This window comes from Pan troglodytes, chromosome 7 (assembly GCF_028858775.2).
Source record: "Pan troglodytes isolate AG18354 chromosome 7, NHGRI_mPanTro3-v2.0_pri, whole genome shotgun sequence".
Classification (NCBI taxonomy): domain Eukaryota; kingdom Metazoa; phylum Chordata; class Mammalia; order Primates; family Hominidae; genus Pan; species Pan troglodytes.
In genome coordinates, this window is record NC_072405.2 from 104,371,188 (window position 1) to 104,394,487 (window position 23,300).

The 23,300-nt window shown below is 40.2% G+C and overlaps 1 protein-coding gene across 4 annotated transcripts in view; it reads right to left on the reverse strand.

The window, feature by feature from the left end:
* CDH17 (cadherin 17) overlaps positions 1-23,300 on the reverse strand; it is a 90,426-nt gene that overhangs the window by 33,813 nt on the left and 33,313 nt on the right. For 3 of the 4 annotated variants that reach the window (XM_063817320.1, XM_063817321.1, XM_016959685.3), the window contains 8 exons: positions 16,652-16,786; positions 15,606-15,744; positions 13,162-13,320; positions 12,857-13,056; positions 9,924-10,055; positions 9,470-9,620; positions 4,864-5,079; positions 1,189-1,265 (listed from right to left, as the gene is read on the reverse strand). In XM_063817320.1, the coding sequence (XP_063673390.1) occupies positions 1,189-1,265; positions 4,864-5,079; positions 9,470-9,620; positions 9,924-10,055; positions 12,857-13,056; positions 13,162-13,320; positions 15,606-15,744; positions 16,652-16,786 (1,209 nt within the window). The remainder of the gene's footprint in view (positions 1-1,188; positions 1,266-4,863; positions 5,080-9,469; positions 9,621-9,923; positions 10,056-12,856; positions 13,057-13,161; positions 13,321-15,605; positions 15,745-16,651; positions 16,787-23,300) is intronic. The other variant, XM_063817322.1, reaches the window with a different exon arrangement.

The following is a 23,300-nucleotide window of genomic DNA, read 5'->3' on the forward strand; positions in this document are numbered from 1 at the left end:
AGGGATTGGGATTCAAAGCCATGTTTGTGCAACTCCAAAGCCTATGCTCTTGAACACTGGCCTAGACCATCTCCCACTCCACTGAAAATCCCCCAGATTATCTCTCTTGGCATCATGATCCTAAAGAAGGTTATAAGTAGGTCTCAGAAGAGAAGACCACAGCATTGAAACAAGCAGGTTCACTCTCTGTAGCCAGATAAGTATTTAAGCTCTGAGACCTCAAGTGCAGGATTCTTACCCTCAATCTAAAAAACACTGTCTCGATAAAAGGCGAGGAGGTCACAAAGTTAGGAAAGGATCAAAAGCCCAAGAGAATGGAGGCTGAGAAGAAATGGGTTATTTGATGCCTGCTGAACCTCAGTGCCTGTTACACAAGACATATCCACTCACACCTCTTCCCACCCCTAGCCCCCTCATAAATCAATTCCCTTCTTTGTTGCAGGCTTGTCCCTATTTTGATTTATGAACATCATCACAGGGCTCTGGGCTGCCTCATAACTGACTTCAAAAATAACATAACAGTCTAGTCAAATAGGCTTCTTGCTCCTTCAAAATAGAGACTTCCCTCCTTAGGGAAACAATGATAAAGTCATCACCAAGTCTGAACGCCCTATCGATGACAAGAAAACAGTAATTTGCATTTTTCTTGAGGTTCTAAATTGACTTTTTTCTTTCTGTCCAGTTCTAATTCTCTCAAATGTCTTGGGCACATTTTTCTTTGGCTTAAGTCAGAGATTAATTTTTTCTTCTCCCTTTCTCTTACCCAATTATTACAAATTAAATTGCCAATATTCCAAATATTAAATTTTTGGCTAAAAATGCTTGAGACCTAGCAGTAAATCTATTTATTGTCCTAACACAAAAAAATATATAATGACAAACTGTAAGCCGCCATTCAACTTTTTTCAATTTGACAAAGATTGTGGTTGTTGTTTCTAAGCAGCCCTTGGAATAAATGAGCTATTGGCAGGAGTTTATAAATGAATGTTCCCAGACACCTACAATAGTAAATGTTACTGTTCCCCAAAAAGTTCCACTGAAGATGGCATCTGGGTTATTGGTGCACTGACCAAGGTTACCTGTTAAGTCTGGCACTTTTCCTAGCTACTGTCTGTGTCTTTATCCCAGAAGAAAGGGTCAAGTAAAATGAATAAAGTAAAGAAAAAACAAATAATGACAACTACTCACATCTGATTTTTCAAAGATGGGGATCTGATCATTGATATCAATAATGTTGATTTGCACGAAACAAAGGGTCTTGAAATCTGAAAACCAAAGTCATGTGTCATAGAAATTTTCACTGAAAACCATGCATTAATATCAGAAATCTGCAAGAAAATACTTGGCAAGTGAAGTGACCCCCATAGCCACAATTTTGCAATTGACATGCAATTTGTGCAGAGAGTGGGTTCTCTGTTTCCCACCTGTACCCAAGTGGTCACCAAGTGTGGGGCAGGGTGGCTAAAGACAGATCTAAGAGAGATTTTTCTAGGTTTTTCATTGCTGTCCACCTGCTGTCCTCCTAAGTAAAGTTAGGTAAGGTTTGTTCCTGAGCAGGATGGCTTCCTTTTGAGAAGCAGTCTTTTTCTGACTAGTGAAACTTATGTAATCTGCAAAGTCCAGAGCAAAACTGTCCTTCCAGAAAGCCTTCTGTGAGCATCCCAGTGGCTGTCTCTCCTTCTCTGAACACATCCAACCTACATCTGCTCTTACTACTATGATGGGGAGGTTCAAGGGCCTGCTCTCTTCTATCTAAATAAGGGAGGAACTGGCACCACTGGCCTGTTCACAAGAGTCTGGCTACCCAGCCTGCAGGAAGCAAGGTGGGGACAGAGGTAGCTCCTGGAATCCTGGAGAAATCACCCAGGCTTTCAGGGATGGGTTTCACAATTCCAAGACCTAGGCACACAGCAGCTTCAGCTAGATTCCAGATGTGTGTGGAGTGCAGGTGGGGACAGGATGTCTGGGGGAGAGAGAACAAGAAATAAAATGACAGGTTCTTTGTTGGGTTGCTGTTGTTCTAACCATGGTGCACTGCACTGTATAATGGTTAAGACTCTGGGCTTGGAATTCACTGTTTGGACTCTGGCTCTGCCACTTAGCATGTATGTGAGAGCTTGGGTGCCTCACTCAATTTATCTGTAAACTGTGAATAACAGAACAGATGTTTTCATCATAATACAGTTGTTAGCGGCCTCTATATAGCAGCAACTGTATTGTTTACCCGAGTTACTCATTCATCTTCATGATAACTTCATGTTGTAGGTGCTACTGTCATTCCCATTTAATTAACAGATGAGGAAGCCAGGGAATAGAGAAGTTCAGGTAACCTAACCAGGGTCACACAACTAACTAGTGATGGAGCCAGGATTCAAACCCAGAGGTTCCCTTTGCCCTCTGCAGCCACCATCCATTCCTCTGTCTGTGCTCTGTAGCGCAAGGGGCTGACCTTATGAACTGCATCAATGTACATCCTCACCCTGAGGGTAACAGTTGGGTTCTGCCACTAAGAGGCGTGGCAAGAGACTGGAGGGAGGACAGGAAGAGTGTAGCTGGGGGTGTCACGCCCCCGTTGCCAACAGCCCTCTTCTAGTGAAAGGCACAGGCCTTGCTCCTTTGGGGGATGCTCCCCTCCCTGGCTCCTTCAGGTTTTAGGGCAGAAAATACTGCTTACTGTGCTTCACACCTCCTGTTGGTTTCCCTTAACCCTGCCCACAACCTTTGCAAACAATCCCTTCTTTAAACTCTTTGAAGGGAGCCTCCGCTTCCTGCTGGGATCCTGACTAATATTCCCAGGTAGTTTAACTCTAGAGCTGGTGCTCAATGCACTGGACATGATCCCAGGGACGGAATCTATTAACAATCCAATTACAACCAAGTGGATATTGATTGAAATTAAGGCTGGTCCTCAGAACGTTTGTAGACAACAAGAATGGCTGAAGACTGGAGTGGTCCCAGACCCAGAACCCACTGGCTCGCCGCTCTGCACACACCTCGTTTGACCAGCAGTGGGCCTTTCTGGGTAAAAGGCCTTCCCTGGTTTTATGTAAAACTGTGTTAATTATAGCCTAGTCTCTAGTTTTCTGTAGTGCACAGTTGAATGTTTAGTTATATCAACACACACATGTATTTTAATATATTTTATAATCTGGTCCATATTTTCTATAGACGTACTCATGCAAATAAACAATTTGTAATCTGATTCCCACTTTAAACTCTATCTTCAAATTGCTCCAGGTCCTCATGTATTTCCACATGGATTCCCACCCTCCCATAAGCCCTACATGATTTTGTAACTTGTCATATTCATCCTTCAAAGCCCAGCTCAGAAATACCTCTTCCAGAAAGCTGTACCTGTTCTCTCCCTCCACTGAGTCACTTATTTCCTTCATGGGCTACCTTGTGCAGTTCCTTGCAATTTACTGACTCACGTGTCCATCTCCTCTACCAGAATGAGTGCTCCTTGAGGACAGAATCATCTATGTCTCCCCAACACCTTGCATGGTGCCTCAAATAAGTAAATGCAGAATAACTGCTGAAAGAATGGACTGCTGATAGTGTGAAATTGTTAGCTCGTCATGAATAGGGAAGATTTATTATACTTACATCTGTTCTATCTCTTACAATAATGCTAGACAAATATTAGGGCCTTAATATTTGTCAAATTACTGGGTTTCAAACATTCCGCATTAGGGCCCTACTAAACCTGGCTTCTGCCTAGTATCTCAATATCCCTGTAAAGGACAGAAACATGAAGCACAGTGTGAAACGTTTCTTGTTTGTTCTCCATACCTGTGTCATCCGTGCCTGCCAGCAGAACAATTACTGAATTATATGGTAATCGAAGATTAGTACGCATTAACTCAAAGGACCTTCTAGGAGTCTGAGTGCCCTTGAAATGAGTCTCTCTTTGAATCCAGGTATTTTGTGTGTCTGTGCACATTTGTTTAACAATGTGTGCAGTTGATTAAGAATGCATAGTTTTTATCAGATTCTCAAAGGTTCCTGTGACCCAACAGAGATTAAGAACCACTTGCTCTGCAATTGTATAAGGAGTATAGGGAAGAATGTCTCCTGATACTGTCAAACGGCCAACTAGAAGCTGTTAGGGTAAGACAGAACTTTCCGAAAGATGCTCTTCTCCTCCACTTTCCTACAGTAGAGTCCTTTCAGTCTGAAAGCAAGAATTGGGAAATACAATTCATTTTCCTGTTTGTGATTATGTTCTGCAGAATGTGCCCGGCAGACCTCCAACAACAGGGATGTTAATTGACAACAGCCCCACTGCTGTGCTCTGGAATCTATTACCACATTCACACTGAGACCTCAACTCCCCTGGACTGTACACAGCCAGTGACTGAGAAAAGCAGCAATTGTAAAGCTCATTTTCAAAGACAATGAATTCCTCTGACAGCCCCCTTTAGACTCCCCAACAGCTGTGCCAAGCTTTCCTCAGACTGTCCTAGTCTAGGACATTCCCACCAGCCTTCCTTCTCCGTCTCCCCTTCACCCAGCGTCAGGCATCAGGCTTGTATTTAGGTCTGATGACTCTCCCAGCCTTCTTTGTGCCCTTCCGCAATTTTTTCTCACAGGCTGCCCCCAATAAAATCCTCGTACATTTAATCTCCTTTTGGCATCTGCTTCTCATAGGACCCAGACCAACACAGCAATGGTGCCTGAGCTGCAGCTCCGGCCTTTACAGTGTTCAACCAGCTATCTCTGTGTTACGTGTGTTTCACAAAGGAAGCAAAAAATGTTTAAATGGCATCATTCTATAACATACCAGACATTAGCGCAGGAAAATAAGTCATAGCTAGAAGGAAAACAATGATTTGCACTCAAGACGGTGGATATGATACTAACCTTTGTCAGACACCTCTATCGTTAAGTTGTACTGAGGAGTATCTTGCTTCTTCAAGGACTGTTTAGCTAACTGTAACATTCCAGCATAGGTTTGGATTAGGAAGAGTCCATCCATGGGAAGTTTGGGAGTTTGCTCCACAATCCTGTAGTTTAGAAAACTGTTGGCAGTATTTTCTTCATCCCTGTCATGTGCAGTAAGGGTCCCAATACTGTTACCTATGAGGAAGGAAAGAAGGAAAACCCACCATTACAGGCTCCACATAATCTATTAAAATAGTTTCACTAAAATAAGCACATTCCTAGAAAACACCATGAATAACTTTGAATAGCAGACAAATGCTCTTAGATTTATTTTGGTTCTTCTCATCCTAACATGTAATGGGTTGAATAGTGTATTTGTCAGCCAGGGCTGTCATTAAGTATCATGGATTAAACAACAGAGACTTATTTTTTCACAGTTCTGGAGGCCAGAAGTCTGCAATCAAGGTGTTGCCGGGGTTGGTTTCTTCCGAGGCTTCTCCTGGGCTTGTGAGTGGCTGTCTTTTCCTTCCGGTGCCTTCACAGCACCTTCCTTCTGAACCTCCCTATGTCCACATTTCCTCTTATAAGGATACCAGTCATACTGGATTAGGGCCCACTGTAAGGACATTTTACTTTCATTACCTCTTTAAAAACCTTATCTCCAAATATAGTCACATTCCGAGGTACCAGGGGTTAGAACTTCACCCTATGAATCTGGGGGAGGGGGAAGATGTAGCCTAGAACAGAGGGTTACGACCTCAACATATAATTTGGGGGGCATGGGGGACACATTCAGCCCATAACACCTAGTACTCCCTCCCAAAACTTCATGTCTACCAGAACCTGAGCATGGGACTCATTTGCAAATAAGACCTTCACAGATGTCACTAGTTAAGGCTCTGGAGAGGAAATCATCCTGGATTTAGAGGCAGCCCTAAATTCAGTGACAGGTGCACCTATAAGAAGGGAAACACAGAGATGCACACAGAGGAGGAAATGATCTGGAGGAGGAAGCCAGAAGTTGGAAATAGGCTGCCACAAGTAGCCAGGGAACACCAGATGCCAACAGAAGCCGGAATAGGCAAGGAAAGATTCTCCCCTTGAGACTCTGGAGGGAACGCTGCCCTGCAAGCACCTTGATTTCAGACTTCCAGCCTCCAGGACTAGGAGAGAGCAGATTTCTGTTGTTTTAAGTCACCAAATTGGTGGTGATTTGTTGCTGTAGCCCTAGGACGCTAATACACATGGCAAATGGTATCACTAAACAAAGATAAGCCAACCCTAGATTGCATCTAAGCAACTTCATGGAACAATTGCAGAAACTGACTCTACTCCAAAGATAACACAGGGCAGGGACCAGGCAGGATCCTCTCCACCTTGCTGTAGTTTGTGGTCCTAAGTATTTTATTCCTGTGAGGGTTTCAGTCCAGGGAGTTCTACAAACCAGTGGCTATGACTCGGTTCTGCACCCGGCTCTGGGCAAGTTCTGACAGGTTCCAGACCATCCTACTCTGGGAGGTGGGAATTGTAGGTCTCTTTATATGTAGCAAGAATCCCACGTAGGAGCTCAAACTTGAATTCATCCCATTTGTGGAGTTACACCCCCTCCCCCATCAGCTGACACAGTTTGCATCCACTGACGCATATGGAAATTTAGAGGTTTTTTGGTTTTGGGTTGGGGGAGGAAAAAGAAAGTACCTATGTATGTCTACAGTAGAGCTGGACACATGCAGATGTGTCTCATGGGCTGCATGCAGGGACCATCAGAAGGAATAGGACAGAAGAGAATATGTTTCTAGTGCATATGGCATGCATATGCAAGAAAAGTATCTGTGTGCTGGGATGAAAGAGTGTCTTACTAAATTCTGTGGTCCTTTGGTGTCTCAGCAGCCCTGCTATAGCCCTATCCCCTCAGCAAGTGAGCAAGAAACTGAGGACACTGTCCTCCTCTCACTCACAGGAAACCTCCATGCTGCCAGAGGCACCATGAGGACTGCTGGCATCAGAGGACACCCCTCGCTGGGAGCAGAGGACCTTGTGGATCAGTCGGAAGTGAAAGGAAAACCATGTCTCTGAGTGACTGAGGCCTGGAACAAGTGGAGCTCAAACTGATACAGGAGTATACATAGCATCTCTTGGAAATATGCAGAAAAATTTAGGGAGGTGGGGCTTTTATGAGAGTCTAAATTTTCTGTATGAATACATAAGACTTGGTGGCAAGTGGGATTCAAGAATAAATGTTAGTGTTGCTAAGACTTGGGGACACGAGTTCCACAAGATACCAAACAGGAGAATGTAAATACACTGGGGAATATATATATATATATATATATATATATATATATATATAATTTTTTTTTTTTTTTTTTGAGGTGGAGTCTCACTGTGTTGTCTGGGCTGGAGCACAGTGTCATGATCTCAGCTCACTGCAATCTCTACAAGCCTCTCAAGTAGTTGGGATTACAGGCATGCACCACCACACCTGGGTAATTTTTGCAGTTTTTTTTTTTTTTTAAGTAGAGACAGGGTTTCGCCATGTTGGCCAGGCTGGTCTCGAACTCCTGGCCTCAAGTGATCTGCTCATCTTGGCCTCCCAAAGTGCTGGGTGGGATTACAGGCATGAGCCACTGCACCTGGCCTAATTCAGTATTTTATCAAGGTTTTATTTGTGAATATTTCCACCTACTCATGTCCTATCAGCTAAGCTAGACAGTAAGTCCCCACAAGGCAGGAGCATTGTCTTGTACCCTTTTAAGCTTACATATATAGAATATGCTCAGTTGATTTATAAGAATTCTTGGTCCACTAAAGACTCTGAAAGATTTTTACAAAATAAATTCTCACCTTTAGAGAGGCAAATAGCAAGCTGAGCCCCTTCAAAATTTATTCTACCAACAATGACTTCTTCAGTCTCAGAAAACCAGCACTATCCTCTTCCCAGATGAGGTAGGCGCCTCGAAAAGAGCTTCCAGCAACCCCCATCTCCTGATATTTGTGCTTTTTCAGAACCCCATCCTGTTGAGTGCAGGCTGGGCCTAGCAACTTGTTTCTAATGGCAAAAGTGATGGGATCGCTTCCAAGATTAGGTCATAGAAAGACTGATGCCTGTCCTTTCCTGCTCTGCCGTACTCTTTCCGTCTCTCTCAGAACTCTCTGAATTAGAGGTATCCAGCTGAACTTCACCCAGATTCCAGACTCACAGAAACTGTGACATAATACATGCTTGTTGTTTCAAGCTGCCAAGCTTTAGAGCAATCTGTTTTGCAGAAATAGGTAACAAATGGATATATGTTTGGCCCAATGTAAAAGAGGCTTGAAGTGTCATGTCCAGGTCAAGAAAGTTGTCAAAGATTTTCCACCTTTATTCAGTGTCACAGACCATCCCAGATTTCCCAAGAAGGTGATGGCACACGTGTTTGTTGGCTACTGTTACACTACTGTGACTGTGAGAAGATTCTTCCTTATAACGAACTGAAGTCCTTCAAGCTGGCATTAACTCTTCCTGTTGTGGCAAGAGTTGAGAAAAATGAAACAGAGAGGACCTGCACAGAACACAGTGACACAGAACACACTGACAAAAGGCAGCCCACACGACACCTGATAGCAAGAAGAAAAATAATGAGCAGTGTGAGCAAGCCGCTCCAGCAGCAAGCCTCCGGGAAGGCACCCACTCTGTCAGAGGTGTGTCTGGTGAGGAATGGAGGGACGAAAAGAAAATGTGAGCCCATCCACAAAGCACAGGAGGATCTCTCCACAAGGGCAGTGAAGCTCTAGAAATGATAGTCGTGAGGCTGCTACACTTGGAAGCCTCTGAAAGGTACACAGCACAACGGAACAAAACAGTTCAAGAAATGCCAGTCTGCTCAGTCAAGGGGCTCACTGCCAAGGGGGAAACAGACAAGCATTGTCCCAAACCCAGAGAAGCCATAAAACTCCCAGAAATTATAATGTTCTTATAGTAGTTGTTCCTATACAAAAACTAAAAAGCTATCACAGGACACAGTAAAAGAAAACATAGCAAGACAAAGCAAAAATGATAAAAATAGATGGGATTTGACTTCATCTAGCAGCCTCTTGAATTATATTATCAGCTTCTTAGAAAGGGGGGCCCAAGGGTCAAAAGTCAACTTCCATTGGTATTGCTTACTTATTGCAGGGTGTCTGTCTGACTTTGGGTGTAAATGTTTAAATTCTTTGGCAAATGTGATGAGATTATCTCTTTAATGAGATTATTAGAGGTCAAATAATGTGTGGGGAAATCCTGCAAACGAGATATCCCTATATACATGTATATAAGATACTAGTGTAGGTAGCTGTGATACTAATGATAGTGGTAAGGGTGATAATAATAGTGATAATGGTAGTAGCGGTAATGGTAGCTATAAAAGCCCCAATTTAAGAATACTATCCAGATACTGTTTGATCCCAAATATGGTCCTTACGTGACTCCCAAGGTACAGTCAACTTCTATGCTGTGGAAGACATGGATTACTGACTCCCAGTAAGGTCTCCTGCTCACCTTGTACCCAGCAGAGGAGAGAAAGGGAGGGCAGTTACACAGCATTAGGCAGCTCTCATTTCTTACCCAATCGTTCATTCTCCTGGACCTCAAATACGGTCACTGGTGATGGACATGTAGGTGGATTATCATTAATATCTTTAACTTTTACATGAATTTCCAGCGGATATGAAAGTGGTTTTCCGTACTCATCCTTTGCAACTGCATAAAAAACATACTACAACAGGAAAGTCAGAGTTAAGACAAGACTCACCCACCACCCTCTGTCAAAAGCAGAGAAAATCGCTGTTTCATTTCTATGTCATTTACTCCCTTATTTTTAATTCACTTAGAATTGGAAAATTTTAAAAAATGAGATGGGTCAGAATTATGTGAAAATTATCATGTCTTTGAAAACCAATAATATGCTGGAGTCTGAAATGTGTTTTTTTTTCTTTAAAGTAAAATCCATTTTGCTCTCAACTGTAGATGGGCATAGGACTTTGTCTTGTCGCCTGTGAAACTCTTCTCTTTTACTCACTGCATCCTTTTCTTCTCGGTCCAAGGGCTGAGTCACGTAAATATCTCCTTCCTGGTCAATTGAAAATGGGAATCTTGGCAGCTTCTCTTTGTCAACTAAGGAATATCGTGCACCGGGATCATTCCACCGCACCTACAGGGCCCAAAGTCAGTTGTGAGGAAAGCTATATTTGGACTGAGAGAACTGGAAAGGAAATAATTTTCTAGTTCTCAATTTGAAATCTCTGACAACCTTGTATGTTTGTGGTTTCTTGTAACAACTGAATTACGTTTTTCACTTTTAACCTAAAATAAGCCTGTTTCCCCCCACCAAGTTATATTGCTCGAAAAAAAGCATACCAGGAAATGTTTCTTCTCTAAAGCAATTCTTCACAAACCCTCTACAGGGTTTCTGGGCTGCTTTCTTTTGGAAGTCTGACTGTGAAAGCTTTCTATCCACGAACCATCCATTTAAGAAACAAAATGTACTTTGTGGCTGGCAGTGTCTGAGGACTAAGCCACAATGTATGGTGAGCATCTAATACTCACCAATGAAGATGAACAGGGGCAATAGGGGCCACTCTGAAGTCTTCTCCATGCCATTAAGTAAGACAAATGATACAAAAATAAGGACATTCCTTTCCTAAATATTTAGCCTCAGAGACTTCAGGGATGAGAATAACTGCCAACTCCTAGGGTTGTTTGTAAACAACCTGGCAAAAATAAAAAATAAACACAAGTAAGACCAGTCTACTTGCTATATAGACAGAGCCTGGTCTGATATATTAATAATGTTTACTGAGTTTGCCACATGCCAGACACAATTCTAAACATATTTATGTGTTATCTCATTTAATCTCCAAACAGTCCTCTGACGTACAGACTACTGTTATCTCTATTTTATAATGAAGAAACTAGGGCACAAAAAATTTAAGCGATTTGCCCAAGGTCCTACTGCTAGTTGAAATTTCCACAGTAAACTATTCTCAGAGCAGCCTGGGAAGATATCACAGCAGCAACTTTGTCCCTTGCTAATTATTTAAGCATCACCCATTGTCCCTGCAGACTACCTTCTTGGTTCTAAAGTGGGCTCCTCTTGTGTTCTAAAAATTCAGTCTGAGTTCCTCTTCCCATCTCCCCCTCCCCCCTCCCCCCTCCCCCTCCTCCCTCCCCTTCTCCCGCTCCTCCTTCCCCCTCTCCCCCTCTCTCTTTCTCCCTCTCTCCTTTTGGGTTTCAGAACACCCAGAGCATTTTTTCCAGACCTGAAAATTGGGTAGGCACTCTAGAATTTTCCCTTGGCAGCCCCAAGGCAACTAAGCATGAGTTCTTTGCAGCATTTACAAATCCCTTTGGGAGTAACCTGAATAATAGCTATGAAGACTTTAGTCTAGGCCCCCAATCAGAAATTCTCATGGTAATGAGTGCTGACATGCTTTCTTTCTAACTGGGAAATCAGAATTCTTCCTGCTGTTCTTCCTTTTTTTTCCCTCCTGAAGTTGAAGTTCATTAATTCAACATTCAATAAATAAATGTCCCTGGGCCCATCCCAATAAATATGATGGAATAGGCCATTCCAGGGCCCCTTAACAATAGTAGCATTAAAAAAAATTAGGGGAACTACAGACTAGTACTTCTTCATAATAATATCTTTTAATATCTAATATTTTTATCTACTTTTACAGATACTGTCTCAGTTAATCTTCATAAAACACTGAAGTATTATCCCTATTTTATTGATGAGACATTGGGGCTCAGAATAGTTAAATGACTTGTTTATGATCAGTCATTCAAGTGATGGAACAGGAATATGATTTTGTTCATCTGCTTCCAAATCCAGGGATCTCCCACTAACCCACAGCTTTCATGTGGAGGAATTTCCTGGGCTTCCAGAAAATATCAAATCTGGGTGGAGTCCAGAGTGAATTTCTAGGAGCTAAGGTAGGAGGGGGCCCAGGGTAAGAGCACATGCCACGGAGGTGGGGAAGTAGGAGCATCTGAACGGAGGGGAGAGGCACACACAGGAGACAGAGTGCCAGGGGTGAGGGAGTTTCCAAGGGGAAAGATTCCCTACTATGATACTTTTACCCCTAGCCAGTCCTATCTCTGTCCCTCAGCCTAAGATGGGCAAGTCTATTGGGTCAAGATTTTTTCCACAATAAGAAGCAGCAGCCTTTCAAAACTATTTGCAACCCCCAAATCAAACCATGTCCATACATAGTGCACCATAAATGACCCACTGCAGGGCTGCCATATCCCACACTGCTAACAGGGAACAACAAACATCACTGCTGTCTACTTTTAAGGTGAGGGTGAGTGAAGTTCTCTCTGAAAGCAAAAGTATATATCTGATGTAGTTTGGATGTTTGTCCCCTCCAAATCTCATGTTGAAATGTAATCCTCAGTATTGGAGGTGAGGCCCAGTGGGAGGTGGGATCATGGGGGCAGATCCCTCGTGAATGGCTGAGCGCCATGCCCTTGGTGGTAAGTGAGTTCTCACTCTGAGTTCACATGAGACCTGGTGCTTAAATGTGTGTGGCACCTCCCACCTAACTCTCTTGCTCCCATTGTCATCATATGTTGCTCCTGCTCCCCCTTTGCCTTCTGCCATGATCGTAATTTTCCCAAGGCCCTCAACAGAAGCAGATGCTGGAGCCACGCTTGAACAGCCTGCAAAACGATGCACCAATTAAACTTTTCTTTACGAATTCCCCACCTCAGGTATTTCTTTATAGCAATACAAAAACGGCCTAACATAATATCTGCATCCAAGTTGCCTGCCCATGATGCATGGTCAAGTCCAGTGACTCGGGGCCAGAGGCTATATAATTTGCTTTATAATCATGCTATGAAAAAGGTATCTAATAAGTGTATCAGTGAAGACTGTGAGGGTGGGTCTCTACAAAGTGAAGCCATTTATCTAGTTGGCTCTCAGTGTTACTTGGGCTTGGGTACTACCTGAGTGATTTTGATGGGGTGAGGATCAGTTGAGTTTTCCACCATCTCCACAGGTTTTGGTGCTTTCCAAATATTCTCTGTCACTATGATATCCACAGATGTGGTATCACTGAAGGAATTCTCACTCTGGCCTCCCATGTCCTTCACTGAGATCACCAGATTATAGGAAGGATTCTTAGCAGGATTCAATTCCTGAGATCCTGTGAGAAGTAGGGGAGAAGGGAATAGGAAGTGTCTCTGGAAGAGACAGACCAAACTCCCTTTTTCTGACCGAGACAGTCCTACCAGGGCACCCCTGAACTTACCCTCTCGGGTAAGAGAGATGGCTCCCGTTTTGTTGTTGATCTGAAAGTACATGACATTGTTGATCATGGGAAGCTGGATGACAATCTGGTAATAAAGCTGGCCATTGGGAGTGGCCGGATCATCCAGGTCTGTGGCATTGACGTACAAGAAGGGCTTTCCTGTTTAACAAAACGTACCCAGAAAAAAAAAAAAAAAAAAAAAGATATTAATTGAAACCCAAACCAACCATAGCTACTTTTTCCATCTAAAAAGTGGAGATATAATAGGGAAAGGTATGACAATTCACACCAGTGGGGAAATAAATATTTATCCTACTCCCCCCTTCCTTAAAATAAGGTTTCTCAAGGTCTGGTCCCAGAACCTCTAAGGGTCCCTGAAACTGTTCAAGTGCTCTGTAAAGCTAAAGGTCATGTTTCTGTAAAAGACCCATTTAAAGTACAAGATAATTTAATGAATTTTAGTGTAAAAGAATGGAAAATATGGTATTAATATTGATTTCACTTTGCAACTAATCTTTAAGAAACCACAATTTATTGAGTTTGGGTATAGTACTAAAGAATGTCCAGTTATCTGAAAATACTATTAAAATATTCCTCTCTTGTCCAACTGCATATCTGTGCGAGGCTAATTTTCCTTCATATATTTCAACCAAACTAGCACATGGCAAGAGAATGAATGTAGAAACAGACATGAGAATCCAAGCATTTTCTATTAATCCAGACATTAAAGAGATTTGCAAAGATTAACACAATGCCATTTTTCTTACTATTTTTGTCTTTAAAATCAATTATTTTTCATTAAAACATGTTGATTAGTGTTATTTTAAATGAATTAATAATTTTTTAAAATTTCTAATACAGTAAATGTTGATAGATATAACCAGTGATGTACTAGAGACAGCTCATGAGACTCAGTTGTTGAATTTTCAGAAATTTTGTGTGTCAATTATTAATACCAATGGTCACTTGAAATAGGCCATGGTAGGAGTATTTGCAACATGGAAACTGGAAAATTCTACAAATCAGAGCTTTGTCCCCCTAGAAAAATAGCTGTTAAGCCTTTACCAGGACACCACTGGATATAACCCATGTGTCTAAAAGTTCTCTGGAGTCCTTAGTAAATTTTAAGAGAATATACAAGTCCTGAAACCAAAAAGTTTGAGAGCCATTTCTCTAGCAGATTCTATTAGTGAAGAGAGAAAAGGTACGGCCTGGAGGCTACACATTTAGCAGAGTCTGTGTGAGTCTTTGGTATGCAGCTTCAGGGACAGGGACATCACTCCACATAATAAACTGAAGTGAATTTTTTCCTGGAATTCTCGGAGGCAGGCATTGAAGAAAGAGAAGGAAGAAGCTTGATGGTGGGATGATGCAAATGGCCCCAAGTCTTGATTAGTATTATTTTAAATGAATATCTTTAAAATTTCTAATACAGTAAATGTTAATAGATAAACCATATTTCTAAGAACTCTGAAGTCTAATATTCATTTCTATTGTGTGCAACTGTTAGGAGGTGATGCTCCTTCCTAGGTACCTGCTGGACACACTCACGCCTTAATGAAGTCCTTAATGAAGGGCTTAATGAAGGGCTTTTGTGGAAGTGAAAGGTAGAAGGTCAATGCAGCATAGAGAAGGGCTGAGCCACAGATGGGATGTAAGAGAAGAAAAGAGCTGGAAACCACCAGTGACAATATCAATGGAGGTTCCTGAGAAGATACAGGGGAGTAAGCTTACCTTTCTAGAGTGTTCTAGAGCTCTGAGGTATCTTAAAGATCACCCTAGAAAAGCGTTTTTCAACTGGGGGTAATTTTTGAGACAGAATCTCACTCTGTTGCCCAGACCGAGTGCAATAGTGTGATCATGACTTACTGCAGCCTCAATCTCCTGGGATCAAGTGATTGTGCCACCTCAGCCTCCCAAGTAGCTAGGACTACAGGCATGCACCACACCTGGCAAACTTTATTATTTTTTGTAGAGACAGGATCTCACTTTGTTGTCCAGGCTGGTCTCAAACTCCCAGGCTGGTCTCAAACTCCTGGTTGAAGTGATCCTCCCACCTCAGCCTCCCAAAGTGCTGGGATTTTGTGCCCTCCACCCACCAGAGGATATTTGGCAATGCCTGGAGACATTTTCATTGCCACAACTTGGCGGGGGGGCACATAATGGATAGAGGTCAGGGGGATGCTGCCAATCATCCTACAAGGCACAGAATAGCCTCTGACCAAAAAAAGAAGTATCAGACCCAAGATGTCAATACGTAGTGCTGCATTGAGAGACCATGCTCTGGAGCAATAGAGATAGTGAAACAACTCCCAAATCAGTGTGAAATGTAGGTAAGATAGTGCTTATTGAGTGACAGCTGCAGCTATTAGCCACACAAGTCTGCCCCTTCCACCTGACACCCTTCCATCTTTCCATAAATATCTCTGGCCCCTGCCTGTTACCTGGGCGAGAGTTCTGCCTTACTGAGCCTTCGTACTTTGACTGGAGAAACATGGGTCGATTGTCATTGATGTCCTTCACTTCTATGGTGATGGGGACTGGACCCTCCACTATAATTCCATTAGCGTCCAGGGCTGCAACCTGATGTTGAGGAAAAGGAAACCATGTTGGTGAGACTGAACTTCATGTCACATGCCCAAAAATCACTTGAAGGAAATTAGAACTCAAAGAACCAATGGCCTGGTGACTGTAGGAGAGAAAGAACTCACAAAAGGCCAAATTGGGAAATGCTAAAATAGGGATTGTATCAGTTAAGCCTGGCTAATCATGATGGTGACTTTCTATCAGCAGGGTGTTCTGGACACTGAACATGCATCTGTTCTGGATGGCTGGAGTCCATGAAACAAGAGCACTGTGACCCCTGAGAATATGAAAGTGTTGTGTTCTCTTCCAGAGCCATTATGGCAGTCAGCCTGCAAGGCCTGCAGCAGAAGTACCAGACAGAAAGCTTTTATCTCACTCTTTTTTCCATAGTAGGCTCTCTGACTTTCCTAAGTATTCAGATACCAACGGTGAAAACTAAAGGAGAAAGAGAGGGAGAAGGGTCTTTTTAGTCAGCTTCTGGCTACTGGTTCCCTCTGCTTCTTCCAACACCCAAAGGAGCTCCATCCCAGCACTGATACAGCCTTCTTCATGGGTCCCAAGCCAATGCAACAGCCACAGGCAGATACCATTGAAGTATCAGAGATGTGCTGACTTTTGATCCAAGTACCTAAGCATGGTCTTACTTGGATAAGTAATGCCATCAGAGGGTCCTGGCAATGTAAGTGGGGTTACACTGGTTAAAAAGCCTAAGGAAAAGGATATGTTTGCCACACCCCTCTGTAGTTGGTAAGAAATGGACATATGAGGATTGCAAAGCGTCCCATTAATGTAAGGAAAGCTGTAACTGGATTCTATGCAAGGAAGGAAGATGCCAGCCATACTTCCAGAACAAAGGGTGCTCAGAGAGGTTGGAGTTAGATCCCTTCACCTGGTATCAATTTACCTGGAGATTGTGAGTAGATCTTGTTTCCCTGTCCAAGGCTCTGGTGCAATACAGAAGTCCCTCCCGTTCTATCATAAATATGTTGTCTGTCTCCCCAGTTAGTTCAAAAGTCACAGCAGGAGGATTGGCCTTAAACTGGGGAAAAAGCAAAAAACAGATTAAGTTGTAAGGGAAAAAACAATGTTGTGGAATTTGTAGAAAGCCACCAATTTTAGGTAAAATTTTCATTGGTTCAATTACTAAATAAGAAATCCTCAACTTTTAAAGTGGTACCTTCTAAAAGTTTGTTTGCACAATAACTGTGTAACATTTAACATATGTTTTCCTCAAGAGACTGTATACTATTATTCAATACATTGACAAAAGTCATTGATGCTTTAAATTATAGCTGGGGTTAAAAGAGACTTTTTGGTAATATCTGAAATCTATGACATTACTAGCTTCTAAGAAGCATTAAAAGGGTAGCTTTCTCTCTAGGATAAAATATGTCATTTAGCACTTCTAAAAATTGTGACAAAGATTAATAGACACGTTAATGTTAAGGAAAACAATTTATAAGTGGCTTTAACTTAATGCAAATGCTATATGATAATCTATTACTTTTTCAGAAGTGGAGAAAATACCGACCACCATATTCATAGATATGGCTATATCACTTTTAAGACCACAGCAACAGAAAATTCACATAAAACTAAGAAAACATAAAAGCTGTTCAACCTTAAGTTTTAGTATACTTTTATATATTTTTATTAAATTAAATGCAATATCAAAGTTAGTATGGATATAAAGAAACATTGTTGATGGAAATGTAAATTCCTATAATCCCTTTGGAAATAACTTGAGGCATAAAATGTTTGTACCCTTTGATAGCAAACATTACTATACATAATTTACCCTAAGGAAATATTTTTTCAAACAGGTACATGCTTGTAGTCAAAGTAACTTTATTTATAATACCAGTAAGATTGAAAACTCCTAAATGGTCAAAAAAAAGGACAGTGAAATTATTATGGCACATGAACTTGACAGAATATTAATCATTAAAATGTTCATTCTACAAATTATGAAGAAACATAAGAAACAATGATGTAAAGTAACAGAAGTAAATTTGAGAGTAAATCTAGACTGTTACAGTACCAAAAGAATTCATGTCAGTAGGTAAGAAATGGAATTTAAAATATAAGAAGAGTTGATGTGTTAAATGCGTAAGATTATAAGTTAAAAAGTTTTTGTGCATGTTTGCTTGTTGATATTATATTGCTTATATAATAAATGAACATGTTGCTATTTTGTGTTTTCAGAAAAAGACCTGGACATCAGTGAGAAAGGTGGAGTAAGGGCCTTCAGAAAACTGCTCCTCCATAAAAGCAATGAGAACACTGGCAAAAATTGTAAATATCATCTTTTTCAGAATATGGGAAATTAACCAGATGCTTGCAAAATCCAAGGAATGTTTATTTAAAAAAAAAAAAAACTAAGCTTTGTGGTGTTTTAATGCACCCTAATCCCATGATCCTTTCCTAAGATCTGAAGTAGCCTTGAAAGCAACAGCCTCACACCACAGTACCATGGAGAGGGTGAGAAGCGTTTGTAGCTTCCCAAAAGCTCCATCACCAGAGAACTATCATTATCTATCCTGTTGGCATTTCCCTGGGAACATCTACTTACAACGCTTATCTTCATTTGACCTGACTCAGAATTCACACACCACACACAATTTTTCCCCTGGGGCATTTGTTGAAAACAACCATTAGCAATTGTTCAACTTTGCAGCTGCCTGAGGCTGTGATAACAGTTGAAGCAAAGAAGCAGCTGACCAAAACGCTTAAAAGGGAAAGCTGGGAAATGAGATGTCCATAAGGGGCTTTGAAAATCTCTAATATATTCCTGGCAATCTACAAGGCCACTATCATGAGCAGGGCTGTGTGCATGCCTGGGAAAGACCTGAGAAGGCCCTAATCCCTCACCTCTGGCTGACTTGGAGGCTCTGCATAAGCAGAAAGTGAAGGCGAAGGCAGAGTTGTAAACTGCCTGCCACATAGTTGAAGGTTGTGTCCCAACATGCACACAGTGCCCCTTGGTAAACACCAGGAGACTTACTGGCTTAAGGCATTTAAGGAAATCTCTATCTAGTCATTAGCTGAACACTAAGCTAACTGAGCAGAGACTTCAGTGGCCAGACATGACAAAGAATACAGACTTTACAGAATTCATTATGGAAAGTCACTAAGCAAACAAACAGCATCAACAACCAACTCCAGGAAAAGAAAGATACATGATTTCTAGAGTTGCCACATCACATTATTTAAAATGTTTGGTTTTCAACAAATTATGAAATGTACAAAAATATTAAAAAGTCAATAGAAACTGTCCCTGAGGAAGCCCAGATGTTGGATTTACTAAAGATTTTTTAAAATCTATTTTAGATAGCTTCAAAAACTAAAGGAAATCATCTCTAAAGAATTAAAGTTTGAAAACAATGCCTCATCAGATATAGAATATTGATTAAAAATAGAAATTTTTAAAATAGAAATTCTACAGTTGACAAGGATGATAACTGAAAGGAAAGATTCATAAGAGGGTGTTCAAAAGCAGATTTGAGCTAGCAAAAGAAAGAATTTGTGAACTTGAAAATAGATTAATAGAGATTACTGAAAGAAAAAAAATGAACAAAAATGAATAGATTCCCAGAGACCAGTGAAACACCATCAAGCAGAAAAACACATACATAATAAAAGTTCCAGAAGGAAAGGAAAAAGGGGGAAAAAAGATTATTTGAAGACAGAATGACCCGAAACTTCACAAATTTAAGAAAAACATGAATCTATATATCCAACAATCACTATGAACTCCAAATAGAATAAACTCAAAGAAATCCAAACTTAGTCACATCATAAACATTTGAAAGATAGAGAATCTTAAAAGTGCATAGGCTCATCACATGTAAAGGATCCTCAATAAAATTAACAGCTAATTTTCCATAGAGATCAGAAGGCAGTGGAATGACACATTCAAAGTGCTAAAAGAGGCCGGGTGGGGTGGCTCACGCCTATAATCCCAGCACTTTGGGAGGCTGAGGTGGGCAGCCACGAGGTTAGGAGATCGAGACCTTCCTGGCTAACACGGTGAAACCCCATCTCTACTAAAAATACAAAAAATTAGCCGGGCATGGTGGTGGGCGTCTGTAGTCCCAGCTACTTGGGAGGCTGAGGCAGGAGAATAGCGTGAACCCAGAAGGCGGAGCTTGCAGTGAGCCGAGATTGTGCCACTGCACTCCAGCCTGGAGGACAGAGTGAGACTCCCAGAGTGAGACTGTCTCGAACAAAAACAAGCAAACAAACAAACCAACCAAAACAAAACAAAGTGCTGAAAGAAAAAGAGTGGCCAAGTAAGAACTGTAAATCCAACAAAACTATCCTTCAAAATGAGGATAAAATTAACCTATACTACTATCAGACAAAACAGACTTAAAACAAAATTTTCAGAGACAAAATGGGATATTCTACAATGATATAAGGGTCAATCCATCAAGAAACCATAGCAATTATAAACATATATGCACCTAACAATGGACCTCAAAACACATGAAAGAAAAGCTGACAGAATGGAAAGGGAATTAAATAATTCAACAGTAATAATTGAAGATTTCAAGACTTTACTTTAAATAATAGAATAGAAAATCAATAAGGAAACAGAAGACTTGAACAATACTATAAACCAATTAGAAACTAACACCCAACACTCCATCCAACAAAAGCCAGTCACATGGAACATTCTCCAGGAGAGGTTATATGTTAGACCATAAGCGAGTCTCAATAAATTTAAAGGGATTGAAGTTATACAAAGTATTTGACAATTGAATACAATTAAAAACAATATAAGGAAATTTGGGAAAATCACTAATATGTAAAATAACAATATACTCTAAAAACCAAAGGTCAAAGAAGAAATCAAAAGGGAAATTAGAAAATACTTTGATGTAAATGAAAATGAAACACAGCATGCCAAATCTTATGGGATGCAGATAAAGCAGTACTTAGAGGAAAATCTATCACTGTAAATGTTCATACTTTACAAAGATGAAATATCCCAAAGAACCTAATCTTCTACTTAGAAAAAAAAAAAAGAAAAGAAAAACAAGAAAAAGAAGAATAGCAAAGCAAGCAGAAGAAAATAACAAATATCAGAGTGGAAATTAATGAAATGGAGAATATAAGAGCACAGGAGAAAAGTCAACAAAACCAGAGTTGATTATTTGAAAAGATCCACAAAAGTGACAAACTTTTGGCTGGACTGATCAAGAAAAATGAGGTAAGATTCAAATAACTAGAATCAGGAATATAAGAGGACTACTACCAACCTTATAGAAACAAAAAGTATTAAAAAGAATATTGTGAACAATTGTTTTCCCACAAATTAGACAACCTAGATCAAATGGACAAATTTCTAGACCGACAAAAACTACTAAAACTGATTCAAGAACACGTAGAAAATCTGAATAGAACTATAACAGGGGTTGTATTAGTAATCAAAAAATTTCCACACACAAAAAAGCCCAGAACCAGATGGCTTCACTACTGAATTGTACCTAACATGTAAAGAAGAATTAACATCAAACCTTCAGAAATTCTTCCAAAACTAGAAGAGTAAGGAACACTTAATTCAATTCATTCTATGAGGCCAATATCCTGATACCCAAACCAGAAAAAAGTCAATGCAAGAAAACTTCAGACTAATGTCTCTTTTGAATATAGGCACAAAATTTTCCAATGAAATACTAGCAAACTGAATCCAGCAACATATGAAAAGTATTATATACCATTACCAAGCGGAAATTATACCAGAATACAAAGCTGGTTCAATCTATGAAGGTCAATTAAGGTAGTACCCCATATTGATAGAATTAAGGACAAAAACCACATATTTCAATAGAGGCAGCAAATCATTTGACAAAATCCGTCATCCTTTCATGATAAAAACACTCAACACACCAGGAATAGAAGGTGACTTCTCAGCCTAATAAGGACACCGAAGTAAGCCCCACAGCTAACATTGTACTTAATGGTGAAAGACTGAAAGCTTTCCCCATAAGATCAGAAACAAGACAAGGATACTCAATCTTGCCACTTCTATTTAACATTGTACTAGAGATTCTAGCAAGGGGAATTAGGCAAGAACAAGAAATAAAAGGCATAAAGATTGGAAATAAAAAAATAAAACTATCACTATTCACGGATGCCATGATTTTATATAGGGAAAATTCTAAGGAACCTAAAAAAACTATTACAGCTAAGAAACAAGTATTATAAGGTTTCAGGATAAAAGATCAATAAACAAAAATCAATCTTTCTAACCATTAGCAAATAGCAACCCAAAAATGATACTTTTAAAATTCCATTTACAACCACAACAAAAAGAATAACATATCTCAGAATAAACTTAAGCAAAGAAATATGAAGCTTATAAAATGGAAACTACAAAACACTGTTGAAAGAAATTAAACAAGTTCTAAATAAATGGAAAGACACCCAGTGTTTACAGATTTAAAAATCTAATGCTATTAAGATGGCAATACTTCCCAAGTTTATCTACTGATTCAATACAATCCCTATCAAAATTACAGCTGCCTTGTTTGTAGAATTTACAGGCTGATCCTAAAATTCATATGGAACTACAGGGGACTCAGAATAGCCAACAACAAAGTAGGAAGACTTAACATTCTCTAATTTCAAAATTTACTACAAAGGTGTAGTTCCAGATAATGCAGTACTGGCATAAACATATATAGATCAATGGAATCATAGTGGGAGGCCAGAAACAATTCAATTGATTTCTGATGAGGATGCTAAATTCAGTGGGGGAAAGAATCGTGTTTTCAATAAATGGTGCTAGAACAACTGGATATCCACATGCAAAAGAATGAAGTTGGACCCTTACCCCATACCATACACAAAACTATCTCAAAATGGATCAAAGACCTAAATAGAAAAACTAAAACTATAAAACTCTGAGAAGAAAGCATAGACATAAATCTTTATGACCCCAAATGAGGAAATGGTTTCTTAGATATGACATCAAAAGTACAAATAACAATAACAATATAAATTGGACTTCATCGAAATTCAAAGCATTTGTGCTTCAAAGGACACTACCAAGAAAGTGAAAAGATAACTTATAGAATGTGAGAAAATACTTGCTGCAAATCATATCTGATAAGGGAGAGAACTTGTATACGGAATATGTAAATAATTCTTACAACAATAGAGAAACAAATAACCTGATTAAAAGTAGGCAAAGGATTTGAATAGACATCTCTCCCAAGAAGATATATGAATAGTCAATTGCCCCATGAAAAAATACTCAACATCAGTCATTAGGGAAATATAAACCAAAACCACAAAGAAATACCACTTCACAACCACTAGGATAGCTATAATTAAAAAAAAAAAAAGACAGATAATAACAAGTGCTAAGGATATGGAGAAATTGGAACTCATACATTGCTGGTGAAAATGTAAAATGGTTCAGCTGCTTTGGAGAACAGTTTGTGGTTTCTCAAAAGTTTAAACAGAATTAACTTTGACCCAGCAGTCCTGCTACTGAGTGTGTGTGTGTGTGTGTGTCCAAGAGAATCGAAAACATGTCCTCA